General features: G+C 45.2%; 1 protein-coding gene across 1 annotated transcript in view; it reads left to right on the top strand.

Moving 5' to 3' along the window:
- The first annotated feature begins 13,819 nt into the window (after positions 1-13,819).
- Positions 13,820-20,888, top strand: part of LOC114660464 (alpha-1A adrenergic receptor-like) — a 54,554-nt gene continuing 47,485 nt past the window's right edge. Inside the window, exon 1 of the mRNA XM_028813174.2 lies at positions 13,820-15,269. Coding sequence (XP_028669007.1) covers positions 14,309-15,269 — 961 coding nt within the window. The 5' untranslated portion in view covers positions 13,820-14,308. The remainder of the gene's footprint in view (positions 15,270-20,888) is intronic.

Genomic DNA, 20,888 nt, shown 5'->3' with positions numbered 1-20,888 from the left:
TCACCATGCAGGTCATGTGCCTCAGTCAGGACTCCATGAGCAACACAAAGTCACACCAGCGAGACCCGAGGATTCTCTGAAGAGACCCACATGAAGGAGTCCAGTCTTCATCTCAGGTCACTGGATGGCATTCATTTCTTACAAACCTGGCGCACCAGGACTGGTCAAGTGCATCACCGCACCCTCCACACAACAAAACAGCTCGGGATCCCGGTTGGCAACGCCCCAGGCAGACACACGGTCCAGTCCCACCCTCTGGAAATGACCCTCTATCTACCACAGACAGATGTTACATGGGCATCCCCTTGGCCTGGTCCAGCCACTATAATCCTCAGCAATGAGGGTCACCCTCAGGTAACGGCGCCACATGGCTGTAGTAACTGACCGTCCCTCACAATGCAGATCGTGTGCCTCAGTCAGGACTCCATGAGCAACACAAAGTCACACCAATGGGACCCAAGGACCCTCTGAAGAGACCCACATGAAGGAGTGCAGTCTTCATCTCAGGTCACTGGATGGCGTCCATGTCTCACAACCAGGGAGCACCAGGACTCTAAAGGCTTGAACCTTTGTCCTTTTGCAGATATCGGGAGCACCACACACCCCTTTCTGGTGACCTCATGAGCCCCCCATGCTCTCCCAATCCTTCTACTGACTTCATAGGAAGAGTCACCAGTGTCACCTGAAGGTCACTAAACCTCTCAATGACAAGGTCGACACTCTCTCCACAGACAGACACACTGCTGATGTGCCCAGGAGGTCATTAAAGGCCTGGATGTTGGTTTTCATCAGGACCCTCCCAAGCCCAGACACTCAGACCCTCTCACTCAGTCTACAGGGAGTCACACTGCTCTTGGTGCCAGGTAAGGTCCTCGTTAGGGTCGTGACTTGCTCACCTTTCAGCGACCAGAGTAGCCTGGTTTTACGCCCAAGAAGTCGACCATCAACCACATCCTGGCACCGAGGGGTCTCATGGAGCACAAACGCGGGTATCGGCTGAGTTTCTTTGCAGCTGTCATCAATTTTCATAAATGTTTTGACTCAGTTGATCGAGCTGCCCTATGGGACATCCTGAGGGTTCATGGGATCCCCCCAAAGTTACTGGTGTAACAATGCGCTATATAGGCGCCCGACCCGACACAGATGGACATAGAGGCACATATAAAACCAATACAGACTTTTATTGTCCTTCACCCGTGGGCGTGCGTCTCCCCCGTGACCCACAGGCAATACACAGTCCACAAAGCACTTCTACAACAGTCCCACAACACCATTCTCCCTTTCAGCACCACTCCTCCTCAAGCATAGTCCTCCTCCTCCCGACCCTGGCTCCCTGAGTAGTGGTGGCTGGTCCTTTTTATAGCCCACCCAGAAGCGTTCCAGGTGCTTGACCACCTGGTCCTAAATGCACTTCCAGGTGGGGATGAAGATTCGTCCAGCCAGGCTGTTGAAACCAGACAGCCACCCTGTGCCCCAACCAGGCTGTGGAGGACTCCATCTCCCATTGAGTCCTGCGGGAGGTTAGGGAATCACTGTCGGCCAGGGAGGCTGCCACCAAGTGTCCTGGGGGAGGTACTGAGCTGCCCATGGCTGCTCCCCTGGAACATAAGCAGCAGGGGTGTCCCGACCGGGCATGGGACCCAGCCGTTCGCCATACTGGATATCATGGCCGGTCTGTCCACTGGTACTGGGAGGGCTGTGCAGAGTGGAGGCAGACCCTCTGTGTCTTTCCCAGTTGATTCAGGGGTCCGTCAGGGGTCTGTTCTGCTCCTACTCTGTTCACTGCTGGCAGGGTCGTGGGGTCCAGTGGCTGGGGGGGGGGCATCTGTTGGTGAAGAGAGATTCACTGATCTCGACTTTGCTGACGATGCTGTGATCTTCACGGAGTCAATGGAGGCTCTGATGGGGATGAAGACCTTCACAAAACTAAGATGAGGTTTTCTTCAGGGTCCTGCTGCAGGTCGACCTTCTACACTTTCAAGATTTCAGTTTCGTCCGCAGATCGGTCAATGTTTTCAAAGTCCAAAGACCCGACTTCAGATGCAAAGAGCCCTTCTTGGAACTACATGGCTCTCTGTGAGGCTCAACGAGGAACCACACAAACCAGTAAAGAGCTAATTCTGAACCAGTCCAGGATTTGTAAAAGTGTGGATAAGCAAGTAAACAAAACTGACTGAAGGATCATTTGTGAAATTCATAAGAATTACAGAAAACTTCATCATACCTCTCAAATCTGCCATTGTCTTTGTACAATGAATGTCAGGCAATTCACTTATCTATTAGGTTACGTTGTTCTATTGGCTGGCATCTCGTTTCTTCTGCCCTGTGCCCGATGACTGATTGGCTCCAGCTGCCACCCCTGACCCTGCTCTGGATAAGCAGATTAGGAAAACACATGGATGGACTTTTAGATTTAGACATTTTTAAATATGCGAGATGTAAAATGTTACGTCAAACTCACATTCACTTACCGACTGGGCGTCGCAAAACTGAAAATCTTCAGCTTCTAAGAATTGTCAAATTCATTTATATTTGTAGTCCGCTGTTTTGTCGTGTAGGGTCCTATGGTGACCCTGATTTCCACTGTTTATTGTGTAGACCTTAAGAAAATGGCTCAAATCCCATACCCTTAGCACTATCACCATTCTGACTGTTGAGTCAGACATTTAACTTTCTTTTGAATTGTTCTTCCTCTCTAGTCATTCTGGTGTGTGTCTGTCTGTCAATCTATCATATAGTGCCTTTCCTATCTATCTGTCTGTTATATAGTCGGTCACTTGTTCTCCAATATTCTCTGCTATATCCTAACACAGGGTCACGGGGGTCCAATCCCAGCCAACACAGGCAGGAACAAACCTGGGCAGGGTGCCAGCCCACCGCAGGACACACACACACACACACACACATAAACACTAGAGACAATTTAGGATCACCAATGCACCTAACCTGCATGTCTTTGGACTGTGGAGGAAACCCACGCAGACACGGGGAGAACATGCAAACTCCATGCAGGAAGGACCCGGGAAGCGAACCCAGATGGGTCTCCTACCACAGCGCCACCGTGTCGCCCTTCTGTTATATAGTGCCTTTCTTATCTGTCTATCTGGTTGCAATGTCTATGTCATTCCAACAGATGGTGCATCACAAACATTAATAGTAATAAAATGCCTTGCAATTTTTCATTCCAACAGATGGTGCATCGCAAATATTAATACTGTGATTTTATAAATCACACCAAATCCCAAATGGTTTATAACAGCATTATTCTTGTTTAGATTATTATTTTTTGTTTCTTTGTTGCTTACTCTTTAATATTATTGCCTATTTGTTTCTCTTTCTTGCAATGTTCTCTTTGTCATCTTGTAAAGCACTTTGAGCTCAATTGTTTGTATGATAATGTGTTACAGCAGTAAACGTTGTTGTTGTTGCATTGCGCACTGCACACCGGAGGTCTGCGTTGATTAGTTAAATTTCAACTCATCTTAGACGGGCAGCGCTGCCAGTAACCCCAAATTCTGTGCCAGATGTCACTCATTTTACACTCCACCACATTCTCTTAAAAAGTATACATCAACGGAAATATTTATAAATCAATGCAGAACAACCAAATGACAAGCAAAATGTTGAGTTGCAAAGCTGGAAATTAGAATTGCGTCATTGGCGACCCCGGCATGTTTGTGCCACTCAAGTGATAAGTAAACATGGCTGCCCCACGAAAGCTGGTGTTTCAAAAACAAACGCTAGCTAACTGTGACCCTGTAGTGCTATAGAAGAAGAGACCGATGAGCCAGAAAGGCGCAACAAGTACGTTGTCATGTCTGTTTTATGCGCTTGGACAGAATAATGAGCGCTGTTTGTGCTTCAAAACTGCAATCAACCACAAAGTAAGCATCGAGTATACGAACAGCAGGGTGCATGGCGCTACCATCATCAGTCAGTCCGTTCGTTACCGGCTCTTCTGCCTTCTCGATATTCACTATTATGGATTGTGCTGATTTATTTAAAGTAAATTCTTCTAATTAACAAATTTACCCATAAAGTGTTACTGTACCTCCCGATCGCAGTGTGTGTCGCCGTTTTGGACTGATAATCAGAATCTGAAGTCAGACAAACTCAGACGTGAGAGTGATGGCTTTAGTTTGCGAGTTGGAATTCCGAGTTTGAGGCGCGCGTTCTCTTTCCGTTTTCCAAGTCGGAGGTCACAAATGACGAGTTCCAAGTTTTAAGTGGAACACAGCAATGATGTGAACGCATGACCGTCGAAGGATCGTCTACCGGGCTCCGCTGAGACATGCAATGCCAACCACAGGACGCCAGGGGGCGCTGTTGCTAAAAGTAGCATCTTCGCTTCGCGCCACAGGGCCGAGAACACGCCCAGAAAGGGCAACTGAACCCGAGAAGCTCCACCCCTTTATAAGCTGTCGTGCGCCCGTTTATTTCTCAGTTTGCTTTTGCTGTTAAATGGGATGGCCCGGCTGGCACCTCAGCTTACCTTTGGACTCCTTTAAGTTTGTCACTTGTTCACAGAAGGTAATAGTATATCATTGAGTAAAAGTGACTAATCTCAAATTGTATTACATAAGACTTTTATAAAAAAAAGGGGGTGAGGTTGGAGGGGTTTGCCATTTACAGCTTCGCCTTGAGCAGCAAAAAATACAGACGTCGGCCCTGAGACCATGCAGGGTCCTCTCCCACGTACTCTTTAAAAATCCGATTGTCACGTCTTCAAAGTGAAGCCATTGAGGAACAGTTTTTGGCTCCATAAAGAGCCATCCGCAAGAAGGTTCCTATTCCTTTAGATCTATAATGGGCTTCATAAATATCAAGATGACAGATGTGTGAAATCCCAGTGGGTCCCTGAAGTTAAAACAACCCCACGGTGTTTGTTCGGGTTTTCCTGACCTCTCCGTGTTCTACTAAGTAGCTTACTATACTGTACATCAAAGATTTCTGTTTTGTCCACGTATATATGAAGAGATTCCATCCATCCATTTTCCAACCCGCTGAATCCGAACACAGGGTCACGGGGGTCTGCTGGAGCCAATCCCAGCCAACACAGGGCACAAGGCAGGAACCAATCCCGAGCAGGGTGCCAACCCACCGCAGATGAAGAGATTCAAAGACCTAATTTCATATGCTAGGAAATCTTCCCAGAATGAAATGGTGTTCTTTATCAAGCAATGGATCTGTGAGGAACCACACAGTCCAGTAAAGTGTCATAAAAAAATAAGAAGGAATATTTTACGCGTGTGTCTGTTTTAAAATTACCAGTCTGCACGCACATTTTCGGGTATGATAATGAAGTACAAGGAAATAATATTAATACACTAAAAAAGAGAGAGTGAGGGAGATCGTGCGTGCCAACGACTCAAACCAGCCGCCGTAAACCTAAACTGCTGCGCCACCGCGCCACTCCGAGCTGCTCGCAGCTTTACTGGGTGCTTATTTGAAGCTTTTCTGTGCCAAGCGGCGGGTGCCACGCGTGTTTGCTGGGCTGCTGTCGTGAGGATTTTTTTTTTTCTGAAGATCAAGAAGATCGTTTGATTGCACCTGCTCTTCAGCACCTGATCCCGCGAAGATTCCTGTGCGCCCCGAGCGAAGACGCTTCACCATCGACTATCTGTCACGTTCTGTTATTAAGCCGACGCGTGCGGTGTCCGCATTTCACACCATCTCCTTTTATTGTTTTCTGAGACTCGCCGTCGCCTGTTATCCTCAACACAAGACAGGAACCAAACCGGACTGGTGGTCGTCACTCGCGAGTGAAGTAAGCAGAGGTCCACACTCGTCACCCGAGGTCAGTTGGCAGACCACCATGGACCTCACCGTCTTAAAGCAAAGCACTTGAGCACAAGAAGGTCGGACGCACTTCTCAATTAATAAACCATTATTATTATTATTATTATTATTAATAATAATAATAATAATAATTCATTACATTTATATAGCGCTCTTCTCATTAGAAAGTAGTGCCAGGGTCAAACACCAGTACACAGCTTGCATCAGTAAAGTAACAACAATAGCAAACATCCATCCATCCATTTCCAACCCGCTGAATCCGAACGCAGGGTCACGGGGGTCTGCTGGAGCCAATCCCAGCCAACACAGGGCACAAGGCAGGAACCAATCCCAGGCAGGGTGCCAACCCACCGCAGGACACACACAAACACATCCACACACCAAGCATACACTAGGGCCAATTTTAGAATCGCCAATCCACCTAACCTGCATGTCTTTGGACTGTGGGAGGAAACCCATGCAGACACGGGGAGAACATGCAAACTCCACGCAGGGAGGACCCGGGAAGCGAACCCAGGTCCCCAGATCTCCCAACTGTGAGGCAGCAGCGCTATCCACTGCGCCACCGTGCCGCCGAATAGCAAACATGTACCATTTAATTTGAAAACAATTCAATGTTTAAGGAAGTTATGGCACATTGTCTGGTGGAGAAGTAAAGTTTGCTTTTGTGGTGTCTTACAGGTGTGCCATCTTATCGAATACAACCCACCATAAATCAGCTTCCATAACCACAGAAAATCTTCAGCATGCAGGGAAAAATCAGTTTGTTAACTTAGTTTAAGTTTTTTTTTCACAAGGTATGCAGTTCACCAGGAACAATATGGTAAAAGGGGGCGTGTCCTTATGCAAAAAGCGGCGTTACTGAAACAGCGCTTTACCGTTTTACGTTTTACGGTTGTTTACCTTCGCTCTTTAACAGTTTTACTCTGTAAAATTAACATTTTTTCAGTATACAAGCTTTCGAAGCAACTCAGGCCCCTTCTTCAGGCAAGATGTCAATGTGTTGCATGTCACATGTCATCTCACATGTTTAGTTAGCCAATAAAAGGTGTCATTTTGCTTGGCTCTTCTCTACATTCATAATGGCTAACACGGTACAACACCCTAGTACTACATTTTTTCAGTGTAATTGTAACGCATCAGTAAACGGTATATAACATATTTTAAAGGTAGAAAAATATCGATATTACAGAACTTGGCTGTAAAAAAATAATGAAATGTATTGTTTAAGATATCCAGGTAATTTTCAGTAGAACATAAGGCAACTTTCCTTTTTTTTCAGAAAAGGTCTTTTACTTTCACCATTTACAGTAATTTTACCATTAAATTTACTGGCATTTTTTACAGTGCAGCATTCACGGTACCAGGTCTCCCAGGGTTGGTTATGGTAGTGGATGATAAAGTGCAAGATCTGCCTGTTGGACCGGTCATTGTCTGTCAGCGCATCTCCGGGGGGGTCAGGACGAGCTGCGTTGTGTTGGTTACGTTTGATTGCGAGGAGCTGAGACGAAATCTATAAGGAGTGTATTGAAGGGTCCGCGATTCTCATACTTTTAAGGGTCAATAACAATAATAATAATACATTTTATTTATATAGCGCCTTTCCCATGCTTTTAAGGGTTACCTTGTCATTATAAAAATTGTAACACAATTGGCGTCTGTATGTAAATTCCATTTTCTGCACGCACTGTAAAAATGATGGGATGTGAGTTACCCATAAAGTTTAAGGCAGTGATGTGCGCCCACTTTACTTGGGTACGTGCAGAATACCCCCCCCCCCCCCCCCCCCCCCCCCCCCATGTTTAAATGAGTGAAGAAAACACAACTTTAGTGCATTAAACACGTCCAAGGAAATTCTTTAAAGTCCGCCTAATGTCGCAGATTTAGCATGTCAGAGTCACAATAGAACACCTCATTATATTTGTGTCGTTTACCAAATTACTCTGAGATATTAGGCGCAATTTACTTGTAATTATCTTCATTTTGTGGGTAATTATTTCTACTTATTATAAGACGTCATGGTTAAACCGCCGCATTTTCCTAACCTGCTCATCCAGGGCAGGGCTGCCAGTGTGCCATCCCAGCAACCACAGGGCAGAGGCAGGAACAACACCTGGTCAGGATGCCAGTCCATCACAGGGCACCACACACACATGCCAATGAGGCTCCAGGCTTATTTATTTTTATGATTTGGCACTTTTTGTTTTTTTACATTTTGTATATATTTTTTTTTCAATTATAGTTTATAGTCATTGTAATGAAACATGGCTGATGCCATCGATACACATCCATCCATCCATTTTCAGACCCCCTTATCCTGGGCAGAGCCACAAGGAAGCTGGAGCCGATCCCAACAAGCATAAGACGCAAGTCTGGACAGGACAACCGTCCATCACAGGGGGAACACAAACACATTGGGGGCCAATTTAGTGCGCCAATCCCACCAAACCTGTGTGTCTTTGGACTGAGGGAGGAAACCCAGAGGAACAGAAGGGGAGAACATGCAGACTCCACACAGGGAAGACCTGGGAAGTAAATCCTGGTCGCCACTACACCACCATGCTGATACTATGAGGGTGCTGATGATGAGTATTACTATTAAGAGGAAGGAGGCTATTATATTTGGGTGTTTGCACTGATTGCTAATCACAAGGCTCTGCACCACATGGTCACCCCATGACCACCACTGTGACTCTGAGGGAGCCTTTACCTTGGCCTTGATCCAGTTGTCAATGACAGTAGTGACCACCATTTTGCATTTTCCGGGCACAGGTGCACTGCCCGCGTGAACTTTGCACATTGCTGGTTTCTTTGTTTTTCTTTCAGACGTCCTAACATTATGGGTACTCCGCTCATCAAGAACAGTAAACTGGCTCGGCTTGCTTGAGCCCAGAGTATGAAGGGGGGGGGGGGGGGGGCAGCAGCAGCCCTCCATTATGAACTAGGACAAATGGTGGGATGACTTTATACATATTGGGCTGAATGGCCCGTTCTCGTCAAAAGCGTTCCAGTGTATTCGTCACTTTATCCATAAAAAAAGATTACCGGCGCAGTAAACAGGGGGAGCCCCCAAAATACAAATTTGCTGGGTTTGCTGACAGCTTTGTTCAATTAATTATTTCCAGAAAATTCATAGAACAGTCAGCTGCCTTGTGAGATGACATGTGACATGCAACACAACTTACCAGGTGGTTCTGGGATAGATCACCATGGTAACAGCTGATGCAGACCCTCAAAATGAACAAATAAATAGTTTTCTTCTTTTTCATTTCACCCTAAAATAAAAAGATTCATATTATTTTCAGGCTTCTTGAGGTTCAAAACTTCAATGTGAATGCGTACTTATGGCTGTTAGTGGTCATAGGAGCACAGGAGATGCAGAGAGAGATAAAGGGCTCAAGTGTTGTGCTTGCAAATGATTTTCCTTACAGAGCAGTGATTTATTTCAGATAATCTGGTGATCTTTTGACATCCCATAGGCATCCACAACCTTCTTTGTGAGGGACCTCTGTCAGTATTCACCCGAGGACACCACACACGTCAATAAGAAAGGATAGCTGGGCTTTAAGCAAGACAGACAGCTCCTCTCGGGAGGCTCCGATCATTGGCACCTCATCTGATTGCAATTTGGTGGCTTTGAAGTGGTGATAAACATAGGGATGGACTCGCTTCTTCCATGTGACAAATCTGCATTGTTGCTTATTTAGATCATGAGAATGAATACACCACGTCAATTTAGTGTCACCTGTGTCTGGAGACACAAGTTTTCCTGTTCAGATATGGCAAAAAGTCAACAGTTTCCAAGGGGTGTACTTACTTTTTCACGTGATTATCTATCTATCTATCTATCTATCTATCTATCTATCTATCTATCTATCTATCTATCTATCTATCTATATGTGTGTGTGTGTGTGTGTGTGTGTGTTTGTGTAGATATTGTGGAAGACCAGCCTCGACACAGACAGACACGCAGACTCACAAGTCCCAAAAACACACACGTTTATTATTTTTCTCTTCACAGCACAACACAATGCACAAACCCACAATGCCCAGTCCTTTCTCTTCTTCTCTCTCTCTCTCACTTTCTTCCTTTATGGCCACATCCACTCCTCCCTTCACAAGCTCTGTCCTCTGTAACTCGAATGGAGTGAGGCGGCCCCTATTATAGTCCACCTTGATGACCGTCCTGCAGCACTTCCTGCAGTCCAAGGCGCCATAACCATTCTGGATGCCCCCTGGCGGTGACCACGGGCCCCAACTGGGTTGAGTTTCTATACGCTCCGATCCCGTGGCCCCAATGCAAACCAAGGCTGCTGCCCTCTTGTGTCCCAGGAGAGGTATTGTCCCCCTCCCGGTCCTTCCATTCCTCCAGGCGTCCCAGCTGGACAGGAGCCCCAGCCATCTGCCACAATATATATATATATATATATATGTATATGTGTATGTATATGTGTATATGTATGTGTGTGTATATGTATATATATATATATATATATATATATATATATATATATATTGTGATATATGGCCAGCAGTTTATCCCGGCCAATACCCCCAAGCCGCCAGATGGAGAATGATGTACTTCCGGGCTGGAGCAAAGAAGAAGATTTCATCTGACCCGGAAGTGGAGGACAGAAGCATTTCTGGGTCAGGGACTATCAAAGGACTCTGGGAGATCCCAGCAGGGAGCCAAGTTGGGAGGAAGGGTGAGTGAGCTGCTGGGAGTGGAGGATTAGTGTATTGTGATTATTAGATTGATTTATTTGAGTATTGTGGAGTGGTGCTGCTTTGTGCACATTGTTATTATAATAAATGATAATCTTTGGAGTTTTACCTGGTGTCTGACGTGTGGTCTGAGGGTTCAAGGGGACGACAGCGCCCCCTATCTGTCACTATATATATATATATATATATATATATATATATATATATATATACCCGTGACCCTATGTTTGGATTCAGCGGGTTGGGAAATGGATGGATGGATATATATATATATATATATAGCAGATTGCTGGCCAACCACAAGCGTTACCTGGTAGGTAACCACCCATACAATCAGATTGTGACACAGACTACGAATGCCGTGAATATATATATATATATATATATATATATATATATATATATATACAGTATATATATATATATATATATACAGTATATATATACAGTATATATATATATACACACATATATACTAATGCACACTACATTCAGGGTGCGTAGCCCTGGACACTGCAATACCTCCCCTGGACGCTAGATGGCCGCCCCCCTGGTTCGGAGCAGTGCCTCGGTTTCCCACAGGTCTCCCTGGGAATTGGAGTTGGGTGCAGCCCTGTTGGGTCCCGCAGGCACCACTTGGGGGTGCTGTGTTTGGGACTCCCGAGTTTGTGTGGGCAGCAGATTCATCACACCCGGAAGTGCAGCCGGAACTCGGTGATCAAGCACCTGGAGCACTTCAGGGTGAACTGTAAAAGGAGCCAGCGACCACCACTTGGGGGGCCAGAATCGGGAGGAAGAGGATGAGGTTGCCAGGGAGGAGTGACTGGTGCCAGATGAAGGTTTGGTTGTTTTGATTAAGTGCTTTTGGGACTGTGGGGTTCACGGGCAAGACATGCCCCACAGGTGAAAAAAAATGAAAGTGCCTCAGTGTGAATGTGTGCCGGGTTGGGCGCCTACTGTATATAGCGCCTTAATTCATAACATATAATGTGTGTGTGTCAGGGGAAGAATTTGAATGCAGCTGACGTTTTAGCCCAATTTCCATTTGCCGTCAAGTGGAGGAGGACTAATCCGACAGATGCTGATGTCACTTCCACCCATCAACCTGCCTTTTCCACCTCCAGCTCACCTGACCCAGAAGGAGGTCATCTCTTAAGAGCAGGAGGTCAAACAAAATGGACGTCGTCCCTTCCCTTACCACATCACAGATGATGTCAATAACACAAATTCCCTTTTAAACTTTTGTTTTTCTTTTTTTGAACATTAAACAGGGCTCACATTGGCGCCCCAAATCTTTGTGCTTTGTTTGCGCTACATAAGTCTCCCAATTGGAATAGAATGCAATGCCTGACCTGGCACGTGGATGGAGGTGCAGCCTGCCTGGATGGTTACCAGTTTTAATTCCAATCACATAGAGGCCATAATGGAAGGATTGTTTGAATCTGGATGTCTGGAACAATTTCTTCCCCACTATGAGACGTGTTTCTCTGGTGTGGTCCCAGTTTTGGTTTGCCTGGGACTTGGAAAGGGTGCCTGTAGGGTTGCTGCCAGGAGAGGACCACCCTGTTTTGCAGAGCTTCCATATGACCCAGAAGTGTCAGGATAATTCCATCCATCCATCCATTATCCAACCCGCTATATCCTAACTACAGGGTCACGGGGGTCTGCTGGAGCCAATCCCAGCCAACACGGGGCACAAGGCAGGAAACAAACCCTGGGCAGGGTGCCAGCCCACCGCAGGGCCTGGATAATTCCTTGGCTCCAGAAGTACTTCTGGGTCCAACATTAAAGGAGGCGTCTCAGGTGGATTGAAGATGAAGCCTGCACAAAGTATGCTGTGAAATAAACGGCCTTTTGAACCTGGGACTTGTGACTACGTTGTTGTGAATGGGGTTTGGGGTGATATGGCGCCCTCTACTGGTCACTGTATATTTAGATTCATCTGTTGCTAATTTTGGCCGCTTCTTGCATTTTATTTGTGGCTACTGCTCCATCTGCGTATTTTGTTGTTTGAGGCAGCGTGGCGCAGTAGTTGGCACATTTTCCAGTTACGAGATTTCCTATGCAATAACATTTTATCTGCTCCAGAGTGTTTATGGTGTCTTGGAGAAGAAAACGAAAAAATAACTTACAGGACATCTTCCCAAATGTAGGTGTTACTTTCAGTCATTATACCTGGCATGGCTTGTCACAATTTCTTGTGGTTAGTGATTGCTCTCCAAGCTCCGGCTAGTGAAGAATAGGCTCCGACCCACAATGGGACAGCGAAGACTACTGAGTCACTTGAGTCTGATGTCGATTGGGAGGGATCCGATATGGAAACAGGACTTTAGTGGTCACGGTGGCGCAGTGGTAGCGCTGCTGCCTCGCAGTTAGGAGACCCGTCTGGGTTCGCTTCCCGGGTCCTCCCTGCGTGGAGTTTGCATGTTCTCCCTGTGTCTGCATGGGTTTCCTCCCACAGTCCAAAGACATGCAGGTTAGGTGGATTGGCGATTCTAAATTGACCCTAATGTGTGCTTGGTGTGTGTGTGTGTGTGTGTCCTGCGGTGGGTTGGCACCCTGCCCGGGATTGGTTCCTGCCTTGTGCACTGTGTTGGCTGGGATTGGCTCCACCAGACCCCCGTGACCCTGTGTTCGGATTCAGCGGGTTGGAAAATGGATGGATGGATGGACTTTAGTGGTCTGATCTGCAAAATAATCCAGAGAAGTAGCATTTTAAAAAAGCAAACATTACTTTATGTTAATATGGAGGAAGGCCTCCGCACGGTTTATTAGTCCTGCATTTACAGTCGGGTCCGATAGCTGACTTTTCAGACTTTGCTTTGTGACGGTGACTTGTCACCCGTGCGCAGCGTTGGCTAATTCAAGTGATAAGATTTGGTACAGATGTTGGGTCTCGGAGAGTAAGCCCATATTTTATCTAATCTTTGGATTTTTGTCATTCATTCTAAAGCTGAGACTTGGTGGTCGTCATTTACTTTACTTTGTTCAACTCTGAGACTTTCATATTGATGCGTGGCGCACTCCAAGTATTTTCTGTAGTTACGACCCCAAAAATGTCGTGCATAGTCCAGGGACCACCGCTGTCCTCACTCCAGCCCTGACTTTGTCAACAAGCCACGTCACTAATCGAATCAACGCTCTCCCATGTTAAAGTCCGGCTCAGGTTTGAAATTCGAACTGTGCTTGGATTTAAATTAAATAACTTAATACCTGAGTATGTATTTATTTATTTTGTGTATTTATTTATTCATGTTTTGTCTGTCATTGAGTATTCCGTTGATATCTGCGGTATTGTGCGGGTGCTCGAGCTGCGAAGTGATCGCCTGCTGAATTGCGCGCGTCTCCTTTAAGAGTGGCCGTGTCCGCACGCGGGGGCGCGGGCGCGGGCGCGGTGGGGGCTGCGCGATCCCGACGCGACACAAACTCTCCCGGCTCCATTCACACGGCTGCCCCGCCGCAGAGCGCTGCACTTAAACGGAGAGCTGCTCTTCTGTGGGACCCCAGTCGCTGAGAATCACGCAGGAATACCACGATTGGGGTGGGGGTCAAAGAGCAGAATGAAACTATTTTCCCCACTTCTTCGGTTATCATAAGAGGCAGAAGGGTCCTTAATCTCCGTTTACAAGCCCGGTTCGGGTTCTCTGGTATTCATTTTTGTTATTTTGTGTTCGCCTCTAAGTTGCCGTCGCCCGCTCATCAAAGTGGCCGAGAAGCTGGTTTGTTAAAGGGATACGTTTGTGCGGAAATCCACGGTCTGCTATGGAGGAACCCAACTTCCAAAATGTGTTTAGACAGTAATGGTGCTTTGGATCTGGGGTGTAACGAATCCTTTGCACGCCTTGTGCCACAGTACCAGGAGCTCGCCTCGAACACTTCCAATGGGACCTCCGAACAAGAGCCGCTCCCATCCTTGGACATCACCAGAGCTGCCACGGTGGGGCTCATCCTCGGCGCTTTCATTCTCTTTGCTATCGTTGGCAACATCTTGGTGATCCTTTCCGTGGCGTGCAACAGGCACCTGCAGACCCCGACTAACTACTTCATCATCAATCTGGCCATCGCGGACCTGCTGCTCAGCACCACCGTGCTGCCGGTGTCCGCCACCAGGGAGATCATTGATTACTGGGTGTTTGGCAGAATATTTTGTGACATCTGGGCTGCGGTGGACGTCCTGTGCTGCACTGCCTCCATAATGAGCCTGTGCGTCATCTCCATCGACAGGTACATCGGAGTGCGCTACTCGCTCCAGTATCCCAGCATCGTGACGGGAAAGAAGGCGCTGCTGGCGCTGCTCGGGGTCTGGATTCTGTCCATGGTCATCTCCATCGGACCACTGCTGGGATGGAAGGAGCCGGCCCCGGCCGACGAGACGGAGTGCAACATCACCGAGGAGCCCTTCTACGCGCTCTTCTCCTCCCTGGGCTCTTTCTACATCCCCCTCATTGTGATCATTGCCATGTACTGCAGGGTGTACATCGTGGCCAAACGGACTACGCGGAACCTGGAAGCAGGGGTGATGAAGGAGAGGTCAGACTCCAAGGAGTTCACGCTGCGAATCCATTACAAAGCCACGCAGGACGACCTCGGAGGCGTCAATAAATGCCGAGGCCAGCACGCCAGGAGCTCCTTGTCCATCAAACTCCTCAAGTTTTCCAGGGAGAAGAAGGCCGCCAAGACGCTGGGGATCGTGGTGGGAATGTTCATCCTCTGCTGGCTGCCGTTCTTCATTGTGCTGCCGCTAGGTAGGTAGAGCAAAATCGCCAAGGAACGGGAAACGTTATAGCAATGGCCGACGGCACAGGAACGTCTTTGTAATGCGAAGGGCTCGGCTGTGATTCTATCAGAGGAGCTTTTTAGATGTCAAGAACTTCCATTATCTCTGTTTGAGCTGACAACGCAACGCGTCTTGTCTTTCTTTTAGTGCGATTTTCCATGGCTGAAAATGAAAGGCGCTATATGATCATTCTTTCTTATGTGCAAATATCTTAGCGACAAAACTGAAAGGCGCTATACAGTGAAAAAAAGGTGACGATTCACACTTAATATTTTCAATCTGAACCAATATAATTCTTTTTAGCTTATTGATCCCACAATTTTTAAGTTGAGGCAAATCATTTAGAGTGCTTGGGTGCAATTCACTTGTTTTATACTAAATCTATTTTTTAAGTTGTTCTTCTTTTTTGGCAGTTGGAAAGCCAGCACGCTGGAAAGTTCGACCAGAAAAAAATACAAACGGCCCCTCAAACACAGCACACGAACAAACTAAAATATTAAGTTAACTGAAATAGGATTTCTACGTTTATTCCCTCCATCATAACTTACTTTGGTACAAACAATTTTTTTTACTTTGATTGCGATCTGAAACCAAATATTTCAAGCTACAACACTAAATGACTAATCTTAAGTTTGCTTGAAAGAGAAAATTTACGTTGAATGAACAACATCAATGTTATACTTTTTTCAGTGTATGATCATTATTTCCTATAGTGCATTGCTGGGAATGAAAGGCGCTATATGGTCATTTCTTCGGCAATTTTCTTACCGTGGAAAATAAAAGGCGCTATATAACCCTGCTTTCTTATAGTGCAATTTTCTCAATTTTGAAAATGAAAGGCGCAATTTGGTCCTTTTTCTTTCTTTCTTTCTTTCTTTTAGTAGTTTTATTTTTACTGAGAATGAGAGGCGAAATGTGACCTTTCGTTCTTTCTTTCTTTCTTTCTTTCTTTCTTTCTTTCTTTCTTTCTTTCTTTCTTTCTTTTTTTGTGTAAGCTTTATTTCCGTTTTTTCTGCCATACGCTGAATTACTCCTGGCTTTTATATTACTAAACCGATTTAAAACCCAAGCCTTTTTAACAGATCTATACTTATTATATCCTATTACGATCCATCCATTATTAGGCTTCTCCATCTCGGACTCACGTTGATCTCCTGCCTCTCCCGGCAACGTTGGCGCACATCGGAAAACAATTCTTATGTTGAAAGTGTGACGAGTGGAAACTAAAGCGTTCCTTTCATCGTTACGAAACAGTTCATGTTTTCGTATTTGATTTATATGCACACATTCCTCAAGGCTTTGAAATGCTCAAAGTATTTATTTATTTATTTACGAATCGCCTTTTAAGTTCTGTCCCGATTAACGAACTCACGTAACCCTTAGCTTATCCCTGCAGTCGGCGGATTCAACGCCTTATCAACATGTTCTCGGCGATGTGGGAGTAAAGCCCATCGTGATACGGAGAAAATGGGCGCACAATGCAGGAGATTCGAACACGGGACACCGAATCTCCCATACAGTCGCTTAAGCACTGCGCCACCCTGATTGCAAAAAACTATAGGCAGAATTAGCAGGCTGTCATGGGAAAGCCATCAGTTCAATGCGGACAGTCTGTGTGGTTAAGGCGTTGGACTTCAAACCCTGAGTTTGTGGGTTCAAGTTGCGCCACTGACACAGTGTGACTCTGAGCAGGTCACTTCACCTGTCTGTGCTCCAACTGAAAAAAAGGGAAAAAAAAGAAGCTAACAGCATCTGAAAAGTGGTAAGTCACGTGACAGCCAAATACTAATTACGAGGTATGGCGGACTGATCGGTCAAGTGTCCCGTGTGCAACGACGCTTTTTCTTAACGCATGTATTCTGATTCTCCTTTATTACTATTTAACTGCTTGTGTTTTAAATGTCCTTTCACGCCGAGGAAGGCGCTATACCTTTTTGTTTGTTTCTGTTTTCCTCTTCTGTATGGTCATTGAATGGACAAATAGTGCGGGGCTGCGTTTATGTTACTCCGCTTCAAACGACTTTGCTCTCCAAATAAATCAAATCCGTGTCTGCGTGCTGCGTACTAAAACCGCAATTTAGTCCTTCGGAGAAATCCGTGCTTTGATTTTACCTTCGAACTTGTTACGACGCTCCAAACCGGCACTCGGTGATGACAACGAGCGCTGGGATACATTTATTTATAATAATAATAATTCTTTGTATTTATATAGCGCTTTTCTCACCACTCAAAGCGCTCAGCAATTGCAGGTTAAGGGCCCAACAGAGTAGAGTCCCTATTGGCATTTACGGGATTCGAACCGGCAACCTTTCAATTGCCTCACAGCCACCACTCCACCTAATTTATATATTATGGGATGCCAAACAGGCAAATGTATTGAATTTCTGAATATAAAAATCAAAATATAAATATATAAAGTCACACCTAAATACATAAAGTAAAAGTCAGAATATATGAAGTCATTCCTGAATGCACGCATGTTCAGACGTTGACTTTATAGATGACTGTATATATCTCGGCTTTTACTTAGTGGTAGCTCTGCTGCCTCCCAGTTAGGAGACCTGGGTTCGCTTCCCTGGTCCTGCCTGCGTGGAGTTTGCATGTTCTCCCCGTGTCGGCGTGGGTTTCCTCCCACAGTCCAAAGACATGCAGGTTAGGTGGATTGGTGATTCTAAATTGGCCCTAAAGTGTGTGCTTGGTGTGTGTGTGTGTGCCCTGCAATGGGTTGGCACCCTGCCCGGGATTGGTTCCTGCCTTGTGCCCTGTGTTGGCTGGGATTGGCTCCGGCAGACCCCCGTGACTCTGTGTTCGGATTCAGAGGGTTGGAAATCGGACGGATATTCAGGAGTGACTTTATATACTGTATTTAGATTCTGAATTTATAACAATGTTAACTTTACATATTAAGACGTTGTGTATATTCATTCAGGCTTTGACTTTTTATTTTGCCTTTATATATTCTGACGTGTATATATTGAGGAATGACTTTTCATATTCTACATTTTAAATTTTCAGGAATAATTTTCTATATAATCAAACTTTAGATTTTTGTATACATTTTTCCATACAAGATATATAAGTAGTAATATAAGAAACACTTTCTGAAACATACACAGGAAACTTTTAATTTTTTATTTTTCATCACACGCACTTCTGCACAACACTCTAGAAATGCCCCTGTGGCGTGTCATGCGCTGCGCTGTTAATGGATGGCCACATCCACCTTCCCAGTGTCCTACAAGCCGCTGATCCAGGCAGGGTCGCGGGGTCTTTCCAGCAGGAGCGGCACGACAGCAGCCCACGGCAGGCCGTCCTGAAACTGACCATTCCGGTTAACGTGTATGGCGCGACTTGGGACTGCTTGAGGAAGTCGGAGACCGCGAGTGCCCGTTGAATGAGCTCAGATTCCGAAAAGCCCCAAAGCGCGGCGACGACTCAAATCGGTGCACAAAATGAAAGCAGCGCAAAGAACACAAGAGATCTGACAAAAGGAGGGGAGGAATTTAAAGTCCCTTTATCGCTCGTATAGATAGATAGATAGATAGATAGATAGATAGATAGATAGATAGATAGATAGATAGATAGATAGATAGATAGATAGATAGATAGATAGATAGATAGATAGATAGATAGATGGTGTAGTAGGCAGGATTAGATATAGATAGATAGATAGATAGATAGATAGATAGATAGATAGATAGATAGATAGATAGATAGATAGATAGATAGATAGATGGTGTAGTAGGCAGGATTAGATATAGATAGATAGATAGATGTGTGCAAGGCACTATATAATAGATAGATAGACAGATAGATAGATGTGTGCAAGGCACTATATAATAGATAGATAGATAGATAGATAGATAGATAGATAGATAGATAGATGTGTGCAAGGCACTATATAATAGATAGATAGATAGATGGTGTAGTAGGCAGGATTAGATACAGATAGATAGATAGATAGATAGATAGATAGATAGATAGATAGATAGATAGATAGATAGATAGATAGATAGATAGATAGATGTGTGCAAGGCACTATATAATAGATAGATAGATAGATAGATAGATAGATAGATAGATAGATAGATAGATAGATGTGTGCAAGGCACTATATAATAGATAGATAGATAGATAGATAGATAGATAGATAGATAGATAGATAGATAGATAGATGTGTGCAAGGCACTATATAATAGATAGATAGATAGATAGATGTGTGCAAGGCACTATATGATAGATAGATAGATAGATAGATAGATAGATAGATAGATAGATAGATGTGTGCAAGGCACTATATAATAGATAGATACATAGATGTGTGCAAGGCACTATATAATAGATAGATAGATAGATAGATATGTGCAAGGCACTATATAATAGATAGATAGATAGATAGATAGATAGATAGATAGATAGATAGATAGATAGATAGATAGATAGATAGATAGATAGAAAGGCACTATATGATAGATAGATAGATAGATAGATAGATAGAAAGGCACTATATGATAGATAGATAGATAGATAGATAGATAGATAGATAGATAGATAGATAGATAGATAGATAGATAGATAGATAGATAGATACTTTATTAATCCCAAGGGGAAATTCACAACTAGTTTGTTGCTCGCTGTCCCAATCTCCCATAGCAGCTCCTTCTAAATTTCAAGGTTGTCACGGGTTCTTCTTCCACTCCGTGCCTCAGTAATTTATTACAGGTAATCCATCCATCCATCTATTTTTCAACCCGCTGAATCCGAACACAGGGTCACGGGGATCTGCTGCAGCCAATCCCAGCCAACGGAGGGTGCAAGGCAGAGAACCAATCCCAGGCAGGGCGCCAACCCACCGCAGGACACACACACACACACACACACATACACAGGTAATCATCAGTCCATAATAAATTGACACGAAGACAAGAAAAGATGAAACGACGGCCATTCGAAGGGAGGAGACCCCTGCACGGTGGGCACAGTAAACGTAGTTCTAATTTGTGAGACCCCCCCAACAAGTTTCCAGTCCTAATGACGACACTTTACCTGCATGGCGTGGACACTCTAAGGTCAGCAGAGACGGACCTCATCCTTCAGAAGGCCGATCAATGAAAATTACAGCGAAACATCAGTAACGACCTCCGGGCAGATAAACGACCGGGAAACACACATCTTAAAAGAAAAGAAAAAAAGAAGGCGGCGGCGGCGGACATCAGCCCTTGTCTAGGAGTGTCTCACAAGCGGGGAGTGTAGCTTATTACGCCTCCCATCGCGACCCCGCTTCTGTGATATTAACTGTTTTACACTCTCGAAAGAAAAAAAAAACCTCTGTCGGTTCTAAGGGGGCTCTTTAGTGGGCCCGTTAACCCATCGCTTGACAAAGAACCATTTCATTCTGTGCAGGGGTCTTTGCACACTAAACGGGTCACTTGGGCTTTGAAAAAGTTCCTAAAATGTGGACAGAACCGAAATGTTTACTGTGCAGTTGGCGGACTGCGAATGGACCGAGACAACCTGAACTGCGCATGCGCCGGCAGCAGGAGCCCCCCCTCCCCGCCTCAAAAACAAATGACATGTTCGGATTTCA

This window comes from Erpetoichthys calabaricus, chromosome 11 (genome assembly GCF_900747795.2).
Source record: "Erpetoichthys calabaricus chromosome 11, fErpCal1.3, whole genome shotgun sequence".
NCBI classification, from domain to species: domain Eukaryota; kingdom Metazoa; phylum Chordata; class Cladistia; order Polypteriformes; family Polypteridae; genus Erpetoichthys; species Erpetoichthys calabaricus.
The sequence above is the reverse complement of the archived record's forward strand: the minus strand, read 5'-3'. Positions and strand labels throughout refer to the sequence as shown.